The sequence below is a fragment of the Macadamia integrifolia genome, chromosome 14 (genome assembly GCF_013358625.1).
Source record: "Macadamia integrifolia cultivar HAES 741 chromosome 14, SCU_Mint_v3, whole genome shotgun sequence".
In the NCBI taxonomy this organism is placed as follows: Eukaryota; Viridiplantae; Streptophyta; class Magnoliopsida; order Proteales; family Proteaceae; genus Macadamia; species Macadamia integrifolia.
Genome location: NC_056570.1, coordinates 8966666 through 8988680, shown reverse-complemented (window position 1 = coordinate 8988680; position 22015 = coordinate 8966666). Strand labels below are relative to the sequence as shown.

Here is a 22015-nt window from a genome sequence, read left to right as displayed (position 1 = left end):
AGCTTAGGTAAAACACGCTCCTCCTGCAGATTGACCGTTAATATAGAAGAAAGGAGGGAAATTGCTTTAAAAAAAGAGAAAATATTTCAATTGGCTGGTTCATGATTTGTTAATTTTTAACTCTAAAAATAAAAGTAATGGAGAAAAGAGCTCTATCTCCAATTCTGTTCTGCCTTTATTAATTAATTAACTCCAATCTTTAATATATGAATAAGGGAATTTGGTAAAGTTTCTTGAATTTAACTGTTTTGTTCACATTTCCATCTTTTTGTCAGGCTTTTCCTTTTTAGAGTGGTCTCTATATTACATTTGTTCAACTCTACAGTTCACAGTTCACAGTTCACAGTAATAACAAACTAATCTCTCTCTCTCTCTCTCTCTCTCTCTCTCTCTCTCTCTCTCTCTCTCTATATATATATATATATATATATATAAGTACTAAGTGATAGCTGCAGAGTGGAGAGTCCAAGAAGGAATGCATCCTTTTGTTGCAGAGTGGTACTAGCCCATAAGATCAGAACAAGGAGAAAAGGGCAAACACCCTCTCCTTGGCTCTCCTCCCCCCTAAAACACTTCCCCATTTCGTTTTTCTTTGGTTTTCAAATTCCACAGACAAACTCAGAGGGTGTGAAGCACTGAAATCTGAAGAAGCATAATGGAAACTAACTCAGTTTCCAAGTTACTTTCCTTGTTCTGTTGGGCTTTGTTTATGGGTTTGGTTCAGTCTAGCGTGACTTACGATCGGAAGGCTGTTATCATTAATGGGCAGAGGAGAATCCTCATCTCCGGCTCCATACACTACCCGAGAAGCACCCCTGATGTAATGCTCCTATACTTTTACTCTTTTCATTTCTTGAGCTTTCTCTTATTCCTTATCTCTGCAAATTTAGAGCCATTTTTTTTTTTCTGGGCATTCGTTTTATCGTACAAATGCAGATTTAGCTTCTTGTCTGAGGTAAAATGTTTTGCTGTAGATGTGGGGAGATCTCATTCAGAAAGCTAAAGATGGAGGGTTGGATGTTGTAGACACCTACGTTTTCTGGAACGGACATGAACCTTCTCCTGGCAATGTACTTACTTAATCTCTCATGGTTTGCCCTTTTATTTTTATTTTTTTATTTTTCCCATTCTTCTCTGTTAAGTTTTCTCTTACATTGAGTGTTTATGCTATACATTATCGGGGTTTCAGTACAATTTTGAGGAGAGATACGATCTGGTTCGATTCATAAAGACGGTGCAGAGAGCAGGACTCTATGTTCATCTTCGCATTGGCCCTTACATTTGTGGAGAATGGAATTTTGGGTATCCACCATTTTTTCCCAGATCTCTCAGTCCTTTCTACTTCGTTTAACGGAGTGGCTAACTTGATGCGAGTGTCTGTTCTTCTTCATATTATTTGTCTTTCTTTTCAGTATTAATGCTTTACATGAGATGGGATTTAATTAATTTTATCACTTGTGGTTTCTATGCAGTGGGTTCCCTGTCTGGTTGAAGTATGTTCCAGGTATTAGCTTCCGAACGGACAACGAACCCTTTAAGGTATCTTCTTCCTCTTCCTGCCCTATTTCGTTTTAGTATCATTTTTGGTTATGTATCTCCATTTCCTTCCAGAAACAAATACATTGATGCTTAAAGAAATATGTGAAAAACTGAGAAGTGAAGAAAACTTGATTGAATGTACTCTCCTTTCCTCATGCTGCAGATGGCAATGCAAGGGTTTGTCCAAAAGATTGTGCAGATAATGAAGAGCGAGAAGCTTTTTGAGTCTCAGGGTGGCCCCATTATTCTTTCCCAAGTATGGTTTCTGTGAATTTTATCTTTATTGTTTCTCTGGTCAATGTATAGATAAATTTTCAGAAGCATTCACGGATTCATAAGACCAAATGCAATTTAGCTGAAAGGAGTGGATTAATGCAACTATTTTGATGTAAATTGATTCTGTTGACCTATTTTAGTTTTGTCACTGCAGATTGAAAACGAGTATGGACCGGAGGGAAAGGCATTTGGAGCTGCTGGTTATGCATATATGTCTTGGGCTGCAAATATGGCTGTTGGATTGGGCACAGGGGTCCCATGGGTGATGTGCAAGCAAGAGGACGCCCCTGATCCAGTGGTAAGAAACCTAGTATACATTACTTACCAGATCTAGTGATCCTGCTATTTAATTCTTGGATAGCCCAGTAGATTTCATGATCTTGTTAATTTTTTCTGATTTGTGCACTGAAAATGAACTTATCTCTTTGCTCTAATTTCCTGTTGTGCTCCTATTTTATATACTTATAGAGAAGAAATTAAGACAAAATGTGAAAATAAGGATGCTCTAACTTGTTCCTTGTTTTTAGTTTCAATTTCTTGGGCAAATTAGAAGTTTCTAAATCTCTTTTTTCTAAATTGTGTGACAGATAAACTCATGTAACGGTTTTTACTGCGATGCCTTCACTCCCAACAGACCTTACAAGCCTACAATGTGGACGGAGGCTTGGAGTGGCTGGTAAAATTTCCTTCTAGCTAACCCTTGAAATTTACTATTCAGCCGTGGAAGTGCATTTTCTTACCATTTTCTTTGTTGTTTATCCAAATTAAAGGTTCACAGAGTTTGGTGGCACAGTCCACCAGCGACCGGTTCAAGATTTGGCATTTGCAGTTGCTCGCTTCTTACAAAAGGGCGGGTCCTTTGTTAATTACTACATGGTTAGTTTTTTTTTTTTAATGGTTTGACTCCCAGTTCCCCCAGATTTATGATGTGAAAGTTCAATTAATTCTACATTACGAACTCTTATGCTGATGCACCAGTACCATGGAGGAACCAACTTTGGACGCACTGCCGGAGGCCCTTTTATCACTACCAGCTATGACTATGACGCTCCCATTGACGAATATGGTGAGGAAATTGAACTATCCATCTTAGTGCAAATTGAACATAGTTTACCTATATGCTTTGGCATTACATATATGTTGGTTGATTGGATTTCTAATGGACTGCTTAACCTTTTCAACTTTGATAGGCTTGATAAGCCAACCTAAATATGGACATTTGAAGGAGCTCCATCGGGCTATTAAGCTTTGTGAGCGAGCTTTAGTTTCAGCAGACCCTATTGTTACTTCTCTAGGAGACTTTCAGCAGGTTAGTTGGATCTCTTCTGGGTGATCTGTCTGATTTACAGTTGAATCATTCATCATCAGACTTTAGCTTCTTATAACTGATATGACTTGTCCAGGCTTATGTGTACTCTTCCGAGTCTGGAGGTTGTGCAGCCTTTCTGTCAAACAACAATCCAAATTCTCCAGCAAGGGTGATGTTCAATAATATGCATTACAACATGCCCCCTTGGTCCATCAGCATCCTTCCTGATTGTAGAAATACAGTCTTTAACACTGCAAAGGTAAGCAAACAAACCATGTTGTGGGTGGATTCATTAGCTTCAAATCAGTATCCACTAACGCAGATATGTCCTGCAGTAGCGCTGTGTGCTGAGATTCAGACTAAATCTATATCAGTGTATTATCTTTTGTCAGAAAAATTAACCCTGAAGAGGATGCTGAAATGACATCCATTGTTGTGTCTAAACAGGTTGGGGTTCAGACATCACAGATGCAAATGTTGTCCACCAATGCTGAGTTGCTATCCTGGGAAACATATGATGAAGATGTTTCTTCACTATCAGATGACAATTCAGTGACGACTGCTGTTGGTCTCTTGGAGCAAATAAATGTGACTAGAGATACAAGCGATTATCTGTGGTACACCACTAGGTGAGGCTTCTTAACAGTGACTTAAGTAGGGCTTCAAGTTACACTGGTAGTTGATCCCTGTCCTCAATTGATATGAACTATCTGTGGATCATCTGTATGAGCTCAAATGTGAGCCCTCAGATGGCAAATGACAATTCTTAAGTACAATATCCCTTAGGCGAATCCTTCTGTAAGTGGTTTCTCTTGGACCGTCTCACATACTTGGTCTTGACTTCCAAAAGGGAGGGGATGTAAAGTATGGCTAGGAACTAAATCATGTCTTGGGATTTGGTGCAAAATATCATCGGGGTTCTGCTCTGTAGAACTTGCCATATCCTTCAACTGTGCATGTGTCACACAGAGTAGAACAAAGATGACAGTTCTTCTCTTTGTGACAATATATCGAAGATTCAGGAAGATTGCTAGCATTTATCCATCGACAGTTATTAAATTTTTAGGTGACGTTGTGTTTTACAGTGTTGTAGTTGGTTCACAAGAAGCATTTTTGCGTGGGGGCGAATATCCAACTCTCACTGTGCAGTCAACGGGACATGCTTTGCATGTCTTTATCAATGGACAGATTTCAGGTTCCCCCTGAACTGAGTTACTGTTTCTGGATCATATTTGATGGCTGATTTGCACTCACAAAGTCTGAATAATAATGTCACCGTCTTGCTCATAAAATTGGCAAATTGCTGCTCTCTATGTAGGGTCTGCCTTCGGGACCAGGGAGGACAGGAGATTTGCATTTAACGGAAAGATTAGTAACCTGCATGCCGGAACAAACAGAATTGCACTCCTCAGCATAGCTGTTGGATTACCAGTTAGTCTCCACCTTCATTGTTTCATTTCCTTGTTGCAGCAGTGTACTGCTACAATCGCTTGAATTTTTTTGAAACCAATCACCCACCTGGACCATTCTGTGTATGATGGAAAACGATGTCTATCTCTAAATCCATCCCTCCCCAAGGACTTTAATTAAAGCATGTTTTGATATTAGGGGTTCTTAAAGCTTATTATCATTTCTAATTCTAACTACATATTGTCATATTCTCATTTCTTGTGGTTGAAGAATGTTGGAGCACATTTTGAGGCATGGAACACTGGAGTCCTGGGTCCAGTTGTGCTGCGAGGTCTTAACCAGGGGAAAATGGATTTGAGTTGGCAGAAATGGTCCTACCAGGTTAGAAATTCTTACTCCTGCACTCATAAAACAATGGAGTTATTATTTCAGCTTCTTTTGATGGATTGTTTTTTCTTAATACAGGTTGGCATGAAAGGAGAGACCATGAATCTCGCCTCTCCAAATGGAATTTCTTCAGTTGAGTGGATGAGTGCATCATTAGTAGCACAGACACAGCAGCCATTGAAATGGTACAAGGTAAGAAAACAAGGAAAACAAAGAGTCCAAGCTAGTACCTAAGTATATTTTTTATGGATCAGGAGCTTAACCAAATTCAATGTGCAACTTGCAGTCATTCTTTAATGCTCCTGAAGGAGATGAACCATTGGCATTAGACATGGGAAGTATGGGAAAGGGTCAAATATGGATCAATGGGCAGAGCATTGGTAGATATTGGACTGCTTGGGCCAATGGTAATTGCAATGGATGTAAATATTCTGGAACGTTCAGACCTCCCAAGTGTCAAACTGGATGTGGCCAACCAACCCAGCGATGGTAATCATCTTTTAAATGGAATTTTTTTTCATGATCATACTAATTTTCATCCATAATTGTCATGACGTCTAAACAACCCAAGACATTAGAGAAAGCCTAAACTCAAGGCGACATGAACAAGGCACCTGCCTTGGCACCCCATGCGACTAAGGCATCTAAACGCCTTGACAACTATGTTTTTATCTGATATATGATATTATTGGTTTCCAGGTATCATGTGCCACGCTCTTGGTTAAAGCCAACCCAAAATCTTTTAGTAGTTTTCGAGGAACTTGGTGGTGATGTTTCAAGAATTGCACTTGTGAAGAGATCGGTGACCAGTGTCTGTGCAGATGTGTCAGAATGGCACCCTAACATAAAGAATTGGCATATAGAGAGCTATGGTAAATCAGAAGAGGTACACAAACCAAAGGTTCACTTGCGATGTGCAGTGGGACAGTCCATCTCTACTATAAAATTTGCAAGCTTTGGCACACCTTTTGGCACTTGTGGAAGTTTTCAGCAGGGAACCTGCCATGCTCCAAACTCATATGCCATCTTAGAGAAGGTAACTCCACCTGCTATCTAGCTGTATAATATGCTCTATAATCATCATCTCTTTCAGTTGCATGGTGGGGTTGATGTGGCTAGTCTAGACAATCTCATCAGATTGGTCCTGAATTTGGCTTTGGCAATGTGTCCAAAGCTCCTTCTCATGTCAGCTTTATACCAAAAGGTGGACTATTTCTTACTGATAGAGACAATTGGAGTTCACATTCTTCATTAGAAACGCCTTGAAATGGGTGCATTCTGGCATTTCACATGTTCAGCAATATGACAAAGTTGTGGGGCCTTTTGAATTGACACGTTAACCATAATATGGAAGGTTCCTGACCTGATTACGTTTAGCACTTATGGGAGGATAGAATTTTGTCCTGCCTGTATTTAGGCTATGATATAGATACCACTTTCAATAGAAGACAAGAAAAGACAAAACCCCCAGTTCAACCTTGGGTAGTTGAGTGTCAGCTGTTTTGGGGAAGAAAGTAAGATTGATATATTTTTACAGTAAGCTTTGTTTGTTTTGCCGTAAAATATTTTACAAGAAAATAAAATTTTTTTGGTTGGTTATGGCTAATAAACACATTTAAACTTGATTTAACGAGGGTAATAATCCTTCTATATTATGTGGGTGGATTCTTCTATGGGTATCAAGATACTTGAAATGGATGTTTTTTTACTACTTTTTATGCTGCAGATCAATAAATCATTTCCCTTCTTTCTTTTCCTTCTATAATTTTGTATTGTTTTTAATAAATTCCATTAAAATGCTAGGCAAATGAAGCCTAAGAGGGAAAAAAAATATTACAATTTAATGAGCTCCCTTATCTCTGATTTGTCCATTGAGAAGTTGAAACTAGGGAGTTAATGTTTTCATATCTCCATGTTCATGTTGGGTGATCTTCCCTATGGTTGAAGCTTGTACTTTAAAAACTAAATAAATTAGATTTAATTACTTTGGGATTGAATTGTTTCATTTGGCCATAATTTTTTTTTTTTTTTTTTCCAGAAGTGCTTAGGGCAGCAGAGATGCTCAGTGACCATATCCAATAGTAACTTTGGAGCAGACCCATGTCCAAATGTGCTGAAACGACTATCAGTGGAAGCTGTTTGTGCCCCCACAACTGTGACAACCAGTCAACCCAATACAAGGCATTGAAGAAGGGGCTGTTAGGTGGAGTGGGAAATGAAGGACTTTCCCTACATCAAAATTCCATATGCTTGCATTTAACTGTATAGTAAGTAGCACTGGCAAGGGAGGAAGGAAGCTACCAAGAAACAAGAAGCAAATAAGGAGGAAGAATTGAATGGTGAATTAGATTCTTGGAATGCTAATTTCACCAATATTTATAGAGAAGGTTGAGCTATGGGGGTTTTGAAGCTGTAGAAGTTTGTTTTTCTTAGTTTGTGGGTTAATATTGTTCTTACGTGTAATAGTGGTTTCTAGGATTGTGAGATCAGGGTAGGCATCATCAGGGTCATGTGTTTTGGTGTGGTGGTAGTAAGTAGATTTCTAGTTGTGATCTCCTCCGGCCTTTTAACCGGAAAATGGAGAAAATGGGTTCTTTGATAACGAATTAATGGTTGGCATTTGTCTTTATCTCTTTTTTTTTTTTTGGTGTAAGTTGGCATCTGTCTGTCAATCTTAACTGTTGGGGAAAATCAAACCCCACTTGGGCTCATATTGGAAATGGGTTCACATCCAAGTTGTGTTTTATATGGATTTTGTGATTGAATTCTTGTGAAGAAGGCAATTGAGGGCTCTAAGTCACAAAAAAAAAATTGAGGGCTCTGAGTCATTTCCATTGAGATCCAGGCTCTCTCTCTCTCTCTCTCAAAAAAAAAAAAAAAAATGTAAAAAACCCTTCTCAGATCACAGTTTCCGGGTTGAGAGGCTGATTGTACAAGATTTCTGGATCCACTCATCCACTCTTGCCAAGTGACGAAGCTATGGAGAAGCTCCTAGAGGGTGATTGACCTAGTTGCCTTCAATGAGATGGTGGGAAGCCCAAGGCCTGAAGAATAATACAGGTAAGCGATCACTTTGCCTAGACTTTTTATTGTGGTAAGACTTTGGCTATGGAGGTATAGTCTCTTTCTGCGTGCTCTAATTAATAGGTTCTAGTCTGTTGTGAACAGTTTCTTCGTGCATGAGTTAATTAATGGGGGCATTAAGGGTCATGCTTGGCCTATTAACACCCACTGACCCGACCCCCAATAAGTAAAATAAACCTTCTGTTCTATGGATGGTAGCCCATGTTTTAAATATTGGGATGGATTTGATTGGAATCGACCAAGTCCTGATTCTGATCGATCTAGATCTCTATACAATAAGGGTTATAGCTTATTGGTATAGATTTTGAATGATTCCTTCACCTATCTGGATCTCAATTCTGGGTTTTTAATCCTTGATGCAAGTGTTGCAGAACTTTCATCATGTTCCTCTGTCACATTGATGGTTTCAAGCATCAATATCGTATCAGTCATATTGAATACTAATACTTGATCGATCCAAATTTGAATACCCATATGGTTTCAGGGGTAAAACAGTAAAAAATATATATTTTTTTTAAAAAGCAAGAGAAAAAGTAATCGATACACATTGATCCGATCTGAATCGATATCAAAGCAATACCATTTGCTTATTGGTCTCATATTACTACAACACTACACAACTTCTAAGCAATACTCTTTAACAAAAACGTCAGTAAGGAGAAGAAAACCAGTCAGAGCTTTCCTTCAGGCCCAAAACCATAACCCATAATAATAGGTCATGGGTTCACCTCTGTTTAACATTTGCTGGAACCATCTGTATCAAACGAGGATGGTAAACAAACATGAAACCAGATTTAAACAGGAGACTGTACGAGACCCATCATGGTCGACCACACTTCGGCAGTTCGTAATCACTGGCAGCTAGCCCATGGCCCGAGATGTTAAAGAGGACCATTCTAGGGTTGGGCCCTAGCCCAATGTGTGTAATAGCAGGCTGAGGTGGTCCTACCTTGGCCCGGCCTGCTATAGGCAACAAGAATTACAGGTAAAGAGTGAAAAAAGAAACTTTATACTCCTCAATAATGGGAAAGATATTTAACAACGTATGCATCTTATTTTAGCAGGAAGTTGTCAATTTGGGAGTGATACCAGCAGCTATGAAGCACACAATATCCATTTCTACTTCAGCCACTAAAACCAAGTTTAAAGTTTCTAATGCGGTTTTATAATCACATCTGAAAAGCTGAGCAAATTAACATTTTATGCAGCAGCATGCAATGCAATTTTCTGCTGCAGCTCGTCTTTCTTTGCACCCACAATCTTGTCAACTATCTTTCCTTCTTTCAGGAACATGAAGGTTGGCATAGCCTCCACTGCCCAATCTGTTGCAACAGACTGCAAATGGTACATATATATATATATATATATTTTTCTGATTAGTAATAATAAACTGTGATAACTTAAAAACAAGATGTTACATCACTAATAGAATTATTCCCAAAATGATTTAGAATGTGGTTGAAAATAAGAAATTAAATGAAATCTTTGTACCTTCAGTTCGTCCACATCAACCTTAAGAAAAATGACATGAGGCAGCTTCTTGGCCATCTCAGCCAAGACAGGTGCAATAAATCGGCAAGGTCCACACCATGAAGCAGTGAAATCAACCACCACCTGCATGCAGTCAGGAGCTTGAGTAAGAATGTTTACTCCAGGAATGCAGTGTGCAGGAAGTACCAAATCACTTCAGAAACTACAATGATTTGCAAACAACAACCACCATCTGATAAGAATCCTGTATGATTTTCTTCACAGTTTTTTATGGGTGCATTTTTCAGATAATCTTTGTCTGAGATCATCAAGAATGTGACTAAATAAAGGAATGATCTGTGATTTTTTTATGTACTACCTACATTACACAAGAATTTGTTATTTTACAGAGCAGTGGAATATAGATATTCAATCAAAGACCACAAATCCCGCCTCTCAAGAACAGGAAAATATGTTCAATGAAGATCAAATCTCATCATGCCTCCACATGAACTATTTACTCGACCCATATCCACAAAGCCACCTTCAACTACTGGTTTTTACATCCCTAGTGCATGGCAGAATCCCTGACGGTGCACCAATGCAAAAATATCTGTGGAGATACCCAAGGCTCCTGAATGTCCAAGGACAAGCCAATTTGTAGCAATGGTGATCAAGCCCCATGACCAGCTGAAAGGGGAGTGTCCTTTTCCCTAAGAGTATGTGGCACCAGCTCAACACAAGTACTCCATGCCTTTCCCACTGTAAAGTCCTCTTCCTTTGTTTGGATGCAAAGAGAATTAAAGGGAAGGGAAGTGAAATTTTCAAACTTAAAAAAGAAACTCTTGTAACCATTACCCCATGTTACTATATCACCAACTCCAAATCAGTCAGTATGAGAGGCATCAAAGGTGCTTCCATAACATATAAATCATATAAGGGCGATAAAGTTAAAGGGTTCCCACTAAACAACACAAAGGAGGAGGGCATGTACATAAACATAATAAAATCCTAACACATTCAATGAAGAGCCATTTGAGGGCTTTTGTTGGCCTGAAAGGAGGGAGAAGCGTGGACTTGGTGTAGTGGCCACCTGTGGGGGAATCTATGAACAGGATGTGTACTATAAATCCACACATGCATAGAGACACGTGAAATTACGTACGAGAAATCTATTGGTGGGAGGTGTGCTACAAATAGTTTACACAAAATCATGGATTCAGGTGAATGTACTTGCACGCAGATACGGAACTTAGTCAATATGGACAAAAGAGCAATGCAACATGGACAAATCATGCAGAAAGTTAAAAGAATATAACAGCAAATACAAAACATCCAAGAAAGCAAATATATAAGCAGATGCATTCCCTGTCAGTACAGGGTTAAAAAAAACAAAAAAACAAAACAACAACAACAACAACAACAAAAACAACCAAGCCAGTTAAGAAAACTGCAATGTCACACTAACAGCTTTAAATCTAAAATGTAGTGAATAATGGATAACAATGAATAAAGTTAAGCATATGAGTAAATAAACTGGCATCTTAACTTCTAATAGTGAAATATGTGGTCATTGCCATTTTGTCAGAAAAAAAAAAAGAGAGTAATATTGCTGAGTTCAAAATTAATGTTAATGTACATCAGAATATGGGAACAAAGTCAACAAACCCAACCCACATAATTCAAAATGAAAAACCCAAATAAGATAAGGAGGTGGTTGGGACTTGGGAATGTGTATAAGCAGGTGGTGGACACCTCGACATGGCATAGAACCACCCCCCGCCCCCCCCCAAAAAAATGTTCTGTTCATTTAGGCAGGTACATCTTAATAATCCTGGATTACAATAAGGGTTGCTGTATAACAAGGCACAAGATAATCAGCTGAGAGACATAATCTACGACTAAAATTGCTAAAAAGCCATGACAAATTGATATGCAAGTAAATAGCAGGTGAAGTTTCAGTTAGGCTAACTAGGATTCTCAAATAGATTTCTAAAGCCTCAGGATGGTAGATACTACCAATCCAGAAACACGGAAAGAGAATTGTAAATATTTTCCAATGCAGTAGCATTGGTCCATCGGTACATACAAAAGTTCAGCAATGATATAAACATAGAATGAACCATTATAAATATGATAGACAAAGTGACTCATTATAAATATGATAGATAGAGTGAATCATTACTGATTATCAAATATTGTTGATCCAGAAACCCATCCTAACAGATAAATTGGAGTAGAAGTTCAGAAATGAAGCATACAGGAGCATGGTCAGTTTATTCTGCTCTACAAACCATTAAGGTAATTATCCACTGAAACCAAATGTTCAATAAGTAGATATAGATCACTGGACCATCAAACTCAACAGTCAAATGTAACTCCTACTCGCAAACATAACACTCGACCCACATGCAGGGGCTTAGAATGTTTCCCTCTGCTGAGTTAACTCCTACTCGCAAACGTTTCCCTCTGCTGGAGTTTCTTCATGATTCCAATAAATATATTAAAAATAAAAAAAATAAATAAAAATCAAAAAGCTAGGAAATAGGACTAACGATCATTAACTCAGCGAGGAAAGGTTTTTTTGTCAGTAAGAGTATATATCTGAAAAACATAGGGCAACAAGTTTGGATCTTAGAATCAATGAGCAGAGATTTATGTGAATAGGTAAAGAGGCACAACCACCAATTTCGATCAAAATATACCAAGTAGAACAAATATTTGTAACAAAAACTACATCACCCCAGACTTCTCCACCAATAACAAAGAGACGGATCATGAATACAATAACATCAATCAAATAAGTTCCAATACCCAAATCATCGCTCATAATACTAAGAAGCATCGTAAATCAAAGTATTAGAGACGAGGAGAACATCAATCGGAAAGCAGGAAATTAGGAGAAATAACACAGACCGATCATCTAAACTCACAACATAAAGCACAAAACCAGAAACAGAAGGAACATTATATAGAACTAAACAAAGTAAGCAAATCAGAAGGAAGAAAATCAAATTAAACCAAATGATCAATAAGTAAAGCAGACGCGTCTCTTCAACGTTTTGATCAAGAAAAAAATTGAGAGAGATAGAATCTGAGGAGGAATTGATACCAGTTTCTTGGATTCGTTTCCCTTCTGAAGGTGTTCGTTCCAAGCTTCAACGGTGTGACAACCGATCACTTGTCCTTCTTCTGCCATTTCCTCTTCTTCTCTTCTCTCTCTTTGGAACCATAAAAATCGGAACAACGGAAACAGAGAGATTCAGAATTCCAACGCTAGTATTCGTATTCTTATATATAGACCTCCATTTTTTAAAAGACCAAACTGCCGCTACATGGAATTAAAATAACGATATTGCCACTCACACGACAGAATCGTGCAAATGATTTGCCGTATATATTGTTCTATAGTGCAAGGGCTGACAGAGACCCCAAATTTTTTTTTTATTGTGGGACCAACAGAACGAATGAATACGACTCTACAGCTGGTTGTGGGACCCACACATACATAGAATCCGACGTGTTTAACATCAGATGTTGACACTCCACGTGATACACACTGTTACGAACACGATTTTAGGGCACGGTATCAAAATGGGTATCGATCATCGTCAAAATTGTTACGATATCAAAACGAATCAAAATCATCATATAAAACGGAAATACTATTGTTTTATTTTAAAAAATATATATTTTTCATTCCTTATTTGTACCGTTCAACCAATATGGTATAGGTATCAAGATTGGACACTTGCCAAACTGATATGAATTGTGCAAATGATTTGTTGTGAATATGATCATACTATCTTAAATGGCCTTTCTAGAGTTTTTATCATTGATCGAAATAGCTCTCAAATCAATTCTAATACGTTAATACGTTCATTCCTTATTTCATCTTTCTTAGCTTTTCATCTAATCAAATTGAAACCAAATCATTATGTTTGAAATTTGATTTCTATGAATTTTGATTTTGAATTGATTTGGTTTGGTCGTCTTAATGAACTCTTATCAAATTGTTATGGAGTTGATATCGATTTGGTTTTGATTTTTTGTATATAAGTACAAAAGATGTTTAAATAAAATTATTTTTCCCCCCAATTTCTTTTATTGGGTTCAGTATGGTTTTCTATTGGTTTTGGTTAAGTTGGTTTTGCTTTCTATCAATTTCATAAAATCCCATACCCAATTTGCGTCTATAAAGATACGGTTTAGTCTGAGCTAAAAGGGTCAATTTTTGCAAGTTCTATCAATTTGGTCTGAAATTTGACACCTCTAAATCGAAGGTTTTTGTCCAATGTTGGATCATATGATTAGACCAGTCTACATCAATTGATCAAAGTTTTGGAGGCCATTGATCCTCTCCGTTCACTTGTAAAACTAGTAAAATAAAGAGAAAATTATTTTTTTTGCTTTTTTAATATAATATTTTTTTTATTCAGTGAGGGTAAATCCTATCGCTTCACATGTTTAATAAAAAAAATTAACTTTTAATAAGGACATAGTAACAAGCTATTTTCCCATGCTTACCAAGAAGTCTCGAGTTCGAGTCTTCTGGCTGTTACCTACTTCTCTTCGTAACTTAAAATATATATATATATATATATATTTTCAAATTATTTTAAAAACTTTTTTTTACCTCTACATTAAATAAATGGAGAGAGTTCTCTCAAATGATGCTTAAGTATTAATTCCCATAAATGGAGGGAGCCCATTTTAATAATGACATACCACAAGTTATTTTTTAATTATTTTTATTATTATTATTATTATTACCTTTACATTAAATAAAAGGAAATTTGTCTAGAAAAAAAAAAAAGAAGAAGAGAACCTTACCAAAAAAAATATTAATAACGAGAGAGAGTTCCCTATGATACCCAATACGAATTCAGACGAATGACCACATTTGGAACTTAAAATATTTATGATATATTCTTGTAGGAGCTACAATATTTTGAGAGGGGCATTCAATTTTATTGATTTTATGCGAACACCATAGGAATAAGAAAAAATATAATAAAAAAAAAACTTGCAAGTACTCTTTTTATTTATTTTTTGTTACTTACATCTTATAGAATTGCCCAAAAGGACTTTACTCACACACAAGAGGGGGGATGATAGGAAAAGAGGGGGGGGGGAATGCGTGTGATAAGAATTAATCCCTAGACCACAAACCTGGTGCCTGCTCTACCAGTAGAAGTTGCAACCAGTGCGCTATGCCCTGGATTCACAAAAACTTGCAACTACTCATTTCATCATTTTGGTGACAACAAAATGCAATATTTTTAAGAGAAAATTACGCTGCAATCCCCTGAACTTTGCCCTTAAATCAACGTCCTCCCCTATGTTTTTGTAAATGACACGAACACCCCCTCTGATTTTGAAAAATCACAAATACAACCATGCCGTTCAAGGGCAGTTCGACTTTGATTTACTCGTTTATCAAAGAAAAAATTTGATTTAATTACTCAATGCTTGTTTTACCAAGTCAAATTGGGTTGAAACATTTTTTTAGCTTTGTTGCCCAAGTTGGATTTAAAACATTATTTTTTGTATCTTCCATTATATAATGGTCGATTTCATCATATTTAATTAATTTAAAAATTTTTTAAACAGATTTGCAAAATTTACTTTTTATGGGGGAGGGGGATGTATAGGAAAGTTCTTGGGATAAAAAAGGAAGTATTGACTCTTGAAAAATATTATTATTTATTAATATAACACTTCCAATGGTAGTTACTTTGACAAACCATATTATTTGTCTTATAAAACATAAAAATTATATTTTTTATAATTTAAATGGAGAAAAGAACGGCTCCTTCATCATGTAGCCTTTGTGCCAATGCAAGGCAATGAGGGGGTGTAAATGGGTACAAATATTTCTCTTTAAAACGGGTGTCATTTTGCTGCCCTTTGTGTTTAGGCGCAGATGTCTTCAATTTGAATATAACAAAAGTTTATATGATTTATAGGCTAGAAATGGAATGTGGTGGTCTGTAGTAATCAACAAATCAAAAAACATTAAAACTTTTCTCTTAAAGTTTCCAAACACTCTTATCCTCTCATCATCAACTATCATTACTCCTTTCTTTTTTACACCATGGACCAAACAACTTTTTCCATATTAAAATATTTAAAATAGAAAGAAGTAATCTAAAATAATACGGCAAAAAATCTGACTAGAATATGATAAAGGCATAAATGCAATTTTTTTTTCCTAAGCAAGAGATTATGCATAGTCGTGTGGCCCCCTACAATAGTGTGGGGGCCAATGAAAGTACATGTTGGAGCATTCAACATCCCTAGGATTACTATTTCATGGGAGGTGGACAGTAATTTCACGCACCCCTGGTATCATCTATATGGATCTCACATGATGAAAAAAAAAAAAAAAACCATACGAAAGGTTGTATGATACATTGACTCCTTTGAAACATTTTCTTCAAAAATAATACATGAGTTTACCGACAGTGCTTCAAGCACCAACTTACACATAAAATCTTGTTTTTTTATTATTTTGACTGGGTGTACGATAGAAGCTGAATGTATCTATCAGGCGAAAATTTTCCACCACCCACAGTGAAGGAAACACCTAAAGTCATTAAATACTCTATTCGTTACCGTATGAAGTTGATAATACCCCTCTCCTCCAAAACCATTCACCAATACCCCTTTCATACCATCTGAGGCCCACGATAAAGGAATTCTCCTTTCACAATGGGTGAAGAGAAACTTGGTCTTATCTATTATGTGGTAGTTACCATTAAAATATATTGAACATGTTATGCATGTGATGTTGGCATCTTTTGATTTTCAATTTTCTTAATCTTTCCACAACCATTTGGACCATTGATAAAATAGCCTACAAAATGGTTAGCCATATAATTGAAACAAGCATCAAATTTAATGTGTAGCCAATCTAGAGGATTCACCATATGGTTAGCAACTTTGAGACTCTAGATCATAGTAGAGCCCTTTATACTTGACTTTGAAATGGGGGGCGATTAAATCTTTTGCTCTATGTGGTAGAAATAGCAGTAAAAGGATTGGTAATTTGTGCCAATAATGTAATCTTATTTCGCCACATAAAAAGTGATGTGATAATTCTGATTGTTGGATATTTAAGAAACATTTCATTAGTTGTCAAGATTCAACTCCCAACTTCTGTTCCAACCGTGTCCATACTCCATAAATCCTTTTTTTTTTTTTTTTGTCGATACAGCATTTCGGATCTAAGGTTTGTCCATTGGGATTGGGCATGGACGAGCGGCCAGCCGACATGAAAAACTTCTCCCATTGCATCAAACACCGGTGTAGGATTAAAGATCAGGTCCAGGATTCGAGTCAAACATCGACCTTCCCTCTCATCTCAGGGTGAGGCAAGGAATTCAATCAAATGTTCGTTGTTCAATATCTCGGCTGCTCAAGAAGTTGGATTAGCTGCTCCTCCGACCCGGAGTGGATTCTAAGGGAAGGGCAGAGTCTCACCTTGCAGTAGGAAGGTGTTCGTTGCTGGGAGGGGTTCCAAAATATCTGGACCGAAGGGAGGAGGAAAATCTGTCTTTTTAACATTCCCATTTTGTAAATTGGCGAACTCTATTTGAGCTAAAACTTGAAATGCAGTAGCAGATCTTGGGTTTCACCTGTCTACAAAATTCTACTTGATTGATATCGTGTGCAGACCAGAAAATCATTTCGTATCACAAATTGGAAAGAACTTCTTTAACCCCTCATGCATATCAGGAACACACGAGGAGTTAAACAATCTAGATTTCAATTTGTTGAACTTAATTTGTTGAACAATCATTGCACAAGTGTCATAATACAACTGTCATCTTTTCAAAGCACCAGGATTTACATTCATATCAGGGAAAAGCTACAATTGGATCAGACCCTTGAAGCAATATGTGCCAAGAAGAAACCAACCAACAAGAATGAAAGCAAAGGACGCCAACACAGTGAGAAAGGTCCAACCACCAAACTTGATACCTAGGCCAAGAACTAGAACAGATGGTAAAAAAGATCTCACAATAGCTCCTTTACTCACCCAATGTCCCTTGAGAAAGATAAATGTTGCCAGGTTCACCACATTCCACCTGCTAGTGCCACCATATCCCAATCTATTAAGATTGTTTGCAACAAAGGAGTGGCAATTGCAGGTAAACAGGTTGTATGAATGGTGTTGGAATTCCTGTGTGCTCTTCCGTAGCGCATCGTCCCATGTCGTCATCTCATGTCCATATCTTTCAGGAATTTCAGGATCGGTAAAAGGAGAAACACAGCACTGCCGACAGGTGATTTTGCAAATACATATTAGATATCACTAACAAATTAAAAAGAGCTAAATGTTTTGAGTACAACAGGAACATGACATGTTACCTCTTCTCTGTTCAACTGGATGTAGCGGGCGGGTGCCCCAAATGTGAAGTTGTCCACACATACAAAATTGGGTCCTGCAAAGTCCAAGATGACCCCATCCTCTCGGCAGATGCCAATGTGGCCAATGAAAGGTAGGAACCATGAAATGACAGGAAGGGGTGTCCAGACAATACAGAAGGGAAAACGAGCTCTTTTTGGATCAATTTGCATTTTTTCTGCTACAAATCTCTTGGCCATTAGCTCATCATCAGGATCTGTATTTAATTCCATCAGCTAAAACTTTATATGTTGTATAGCTTTGTCACAACAGATGCTGAAAAAAAAAAAGGATCTTGGAGTAAGTATATCTGATTTAAAAAAAAAAATGGATAGTGGATGATTATGCTAAAAGTCTTCATTAGTGAAAGCACATTTGCCTGGAATCATGACATAATTACATAATGTGCTTTTCTACCATGGTCCTTGCACTTTAAGATGGTTAGTGTTACTAACAATGACAATGCTATGATGGATCCTACTATTTGCATAAAGAAACGACATAGAATAAAGTGACATAATCATCAATGTCTCCCAAATCTTAATTCAGAACTGAACAAAATCCTAGATCACAGGTAATATATAGACTTCACAACCAATTAACTGTTTCCGACTACAAAGAAGACAAGAAGAGACTTGTCAAATGGTAAATGAATATTAGTCACTAGAACACGTCCATGCACAATTGCACATGCAACATACATATAATCTAGATGCAACCAGTTCCAAGAGAGGAATTTTAGCCATTTACTAAGTTCCATCCTAATATAATTTGATGCATTAAATAAGCCCGAAGACTTACATCCACAGGCCACAAGCCACAGCCCAATCAGCAGTTCAAGTCACCCATAAGCCATTCATACCATCCAATCCATAGAACTGATCTAGCCCATGAATGGTTCAATCACTGCTTTCTTAGATAAATTGAAATAAAACCTCCCTGCATACCTTGTAATTCAAAAATGCTAAGAATCAGAAATTACCAATGAAAGACTTCCAAGTGACAAATCCTTATTTTCCTGGGATGTCATAATAAAACTGTGACGTGGTCAATACCATGAATTGGATGTTCCATGAAGTCAAGGCTCTAACTTAAATATATGGATGCGTGACATTCTCAGATAGAAGAAATATTCAATTTCCTTTTTTCTGTTTATAAATCTACAAGTCGAAGAAAATTCAATGTAATTATTCTTGAGGTTTCCTCGAAATAAATGACTTTTGTGGGTTGCTGCTACAGACGAAATATGGAGCATTGAACTATTAGATAGCTCTTACCTTTCCAAACAGAACTGATGTTCTTAACTTTCCCAGAAGTCTTCAACCAAAAAATAACAGAGATGGTAGGAGGAGGGAGTTAAACAGCAGTGAGTTTGGGGGATTCATCCCCCTTCCTAGCATCAAATAATCATTATTTCCACAAATAAAGGCCAGGATGTGCAGAATGTCTAGGTTCCCATTCTTAAGGTATCCCTGTTTCTTTCTAAAGGGCATACAGTAACAGGATTGTGATTACAAAATCTGAAAGCGCTGGGAACCTCTTCCCAACAAGTTTTTAAATCTTGGTCTTAGAATGAAGTCTCTAATCAGCAAGAATTGGCAGCACTCCTGGACAGGTTTAATCTTTATAACAACCTCACAGCTACTCATCAGTTATAACAGAAAATAAAAGGGAAGAAACTGAAATCAATGGAGGGGTTGAGAAGGGGGAAGAAAAGGGTAGTTAGGTTTAGGCCTCTCTCCTTCCCATCAATTCAGACTCCTATAAGGCTACTCTCCTGTTTGTTAGGCTTCTTGACAAGCAAAATAGCCACACAAAGATGGCTGGAACTGAACCAAATTCTGGCCCAAGGGTTGCAGGTTCGATGGGACAAAAATTGAACCAGATTTGGTTCTTTGTCTTAGCAGCTCGATCTACATCAGTTTTCGGTTGGTTGAACCAATGGTTGATTCGGCCCAAATCATGGGCTAGTTTTAGGAGGAAATTTGTTTTAATTTAATCATTTAGTTACCTGTTTAGTCATGCCAGGAAACTTCTTATAAGTTCCAGCCTGTTTGGTTTCCTTTATTCGAGTCCAAGGCAGTCCAGGTCACTCCTATTATTGCCCACACTGGGAGTTGCACATTAGTTTCGGTATTGTTTTTATTTTCCTTTTTAGAGTTTGAAACCAATAAACTCAGCCCTATATAATAATTGTAAGGCTATTCAACCAACATCTGTGATTCTGGTTTAAAGATATTTTAATCCCTAACCTTTGATGCTTTAGAACCTCATTATGAATCCTCTCAGTAGTCCAGCATTGGTGTGCACCCTCTTGGGAAAGCCTAGATTTTTCAATGCCTATTTTGCTACTTGTCCCAATCTGTCTAGGATGAAACTCAACATGTGGGCAGGGACCATGAGGTCTACCTGTGTATGATACTTCAACCCCATCTGACATGGCATGTGGTTCAACTAAGGGTGCAGTCCATGGATTACATGGCGGATGAGTTGTCCAAGAAAATTCCTCCTAAAATAAATATAGCAATAGAAAATATAAAAGAAAAAGGTAGATATAGTGTATTTTGTACCAGGGAACAGTGTGATGAATCTAAGCAAAGAATTGCATAAGGGGGGAAATTCAACTATTTTAGTATCTGGTTTTTCCCTTCATAAAATTTCCAATTTTCTCTCCAATATTGTCTCCTTCCTCTGGGAGAGGATGAATTAACTAAGTGGTAGTGTGGTACAACCACTACCAAATCCATTTCCATATGTATGGATAGCAATTTGTCCCAGCCATAGTGGGAATGAATCTCGGAAAAAGTTCCGAAGAGAGAAAGATGAACTATTTTAGTAACTAGATATCTCCAAAGCACATTTTAGATTTTCTCTCCAGTTTCTTCCTATCTTCCCAATTTACAATATTTCCTTTCCTTATCAAAATCATATAAAGATTTATGGCACATTTATTGTTACTTCTCAGGAGTGATTCCAAGAGATAATTTATATTCCAAAGCGATTCTAAGTTTCTAACAAGATTTGAATTTCATGAACAGTTTGATTCTTCATAGTGGTTTATTTTGTGTTCTTTGGGAGTTTTTTTTTTTTTTTTTTACCACCCCAAAGAGAAATATTTCTGATTTTCGGTCTGAGAATTACTTCCTCATTTATTGTAATTAATTTTGGCCAGATCTCAGAGTTATTCCAATACCCATCAAACATCAACAGTTAACCACTGCATAAATTATGCAAATGCTCAAAAACAGAGAAACCCACACCTTTTTTTTCTCCCCTCGTTGAAAACTTGAAAAGGGGATTAGATAATGTGACAATTTCCTAGATCTACTCGATAAGAAAAAGAATTACAAAACAAGTAGGTTTACAGACAAAGTAAGTGGGAAAAAAAAGTCAAACCTACTTGTTTTTGTAGTTCTTGTTCTTATCAAGTAGATCTAGGCAATTTTCCATTAGATAACACTATTTACCCAAACCAAAGTAAGAGATTGAATCGAATAATTAAAGCAATCCAATAAGTTAGCGTATCCAATACATTTTTGGTGCGTGGAGGGTATCGAGAGTATGGGATGCGAAGGGTTATCAGTTGGAAACTTGCAAGTTTTCCAAATTACGTAGGCATTAATTTTGAAAAAGGGAGATATCAAGCCGAAAAACTATGAACAAGAGAATTATTTATAAAACATACATTTAACTGCAATTTGTAAAGTTAAAGATCAAACACAAACCCAAAACTTTCCCCAGTCTCCTATGATCTCATACTCTCATCCATCGAAGCTCGTAAACTTAATCTCAAAGCAGTTCTGCTCTAGTCACAGAAAAATTAATTCGCAAAAACCAAAATTCCAGAACAAAATATGGAAGTGGTCGAGTCCAAACTCCAAAGTGAGGATTGGAGGTATGCGTACCTGGACAACGGTAGAAGATCAAAAACCCGAGCCCCCCGTGTTCGTGGATCCTAGAGGTCTTTCGATCTTGAGGTCTTTCAGTTTTTATCCTCTCTCCTCCTGCCTCCTGGACCGCTTGTGTCGTACTCGAATTTCTACTTTACCTTCTTCCAGCTCCCATGATCCGATGAGACTCCCGTGCTCCTTCCTACATCCCCAGTCCCCAATAGCCATTTCATGGAC

At 37.3% G+C, this 22015-nt stretch overlaps 3 protein-coding genes across 6 annotated transcripts; 1 reads left to right on the top strand and 2 right to left on the bottom strand.

Moving 5' to 3' along the window:
- The first annotated feature begins 444 nt into the window (after positions 1 to 444).
- LOC122060481 (beta-galactosidase 3-like) lies at positions 445 to 7550 on the top strand. Its single transcript, XM_042623576.1, has 19 exons — positions 445 to 820; positions 975 to 1070; positions 1190 to 1302; positions 1473 to 1539; positions 1703 to 1795; positions 1970 to 2113; positions 2403 to 2491; positions 2586 to 2691; positions 2794 to 2881; positions 3006 to 3124; positions 3219 to 3383; positions 3572 to 3753; positions 4210 to 4319; positions 4443 to 4555; positions 4805 to 4915; positions 5000 to 5113; positions 5208 to 5410; positions 5621 to 5957; positions 6960 to 7550. The coding sequence occupies exons 1-19, from the start codon at positions 656 to 658 to the stop codon at positions 7107 to 7109; spliced, it is 2565 nt and encodes an 854-aa protein (XP_042479510.1). The 5' UTR covers positions 445 to 655; the 3' UTR covers positions 7110 to 7550.
- Positions 7551 to 8998: 1448 nt separating this feature from the next.
- Positions 8999 to 12750, bottom strand: LOC122060483 (thioredoxin H-type-like). The gene is made up of 3 exons (XM_042623577.1): positions 12588 to 12750; positions 9497 to 9619; positions 8999 to 9340 (listed from the first exon to the last, which is right to left on the bottom strand). The coding sequence occupies exons 1-3, from the start codon at positions 12672 to 12674 to the stop codon at positions 9206 to 9208; spliced, it is 345 nt and encodes a 114-aa protein (XP_042479511.1). The 5' UTR covers positions 12675 to 12750; the 3' UTR covers positions 8999 to 9205.
- Positions 12751 to 17249: 4499 nt separating this feature from the next.
- Positions 17250 to 21935, bottom strand: LOC122061583 (protein RTE1-HOMOLOG-like). 4 transcript variants are annotated; one of them, XM_042624933.1, is made up of 4 exons: positions 21794 to 21930; positions 18690 to 18835; positions 17852 to 18164; positions 17250 to 17759 (listed from the first exon to the last, which is right to left on the bottom strand). In XM_042624933.1, the coding sequence occupies exons 3-4, from the start codon at positions 18119 to 18121 to the stop codon at positions 17349 to 17351; spliced, it is 681 nt and encodes a 226-aa protein (XP_042480867.1). In that variant the 5' UTR covers positions 18122 to 18164; positions 18690 to 18835; positions 21794 to 21930; the 3' UTR covers positions 17250 to 17348. The 4 variants fall into 4 exon arrangements, with proteins under 4 accessions (XP_042480867.1, XP_042480868.1, XP_042480866.1 ...); XM_042624934.1 differs by having other exon boundaries at positions 18690 to 18827; positions 21794 to 21928; XM_042624932.1 differs by lacking the exon at positions 18690 to 18835 and having other exon boundaries at positions 21794 to 21935.
- Positions 21936 to 22015: the final 80 nt, after the last annotated feature.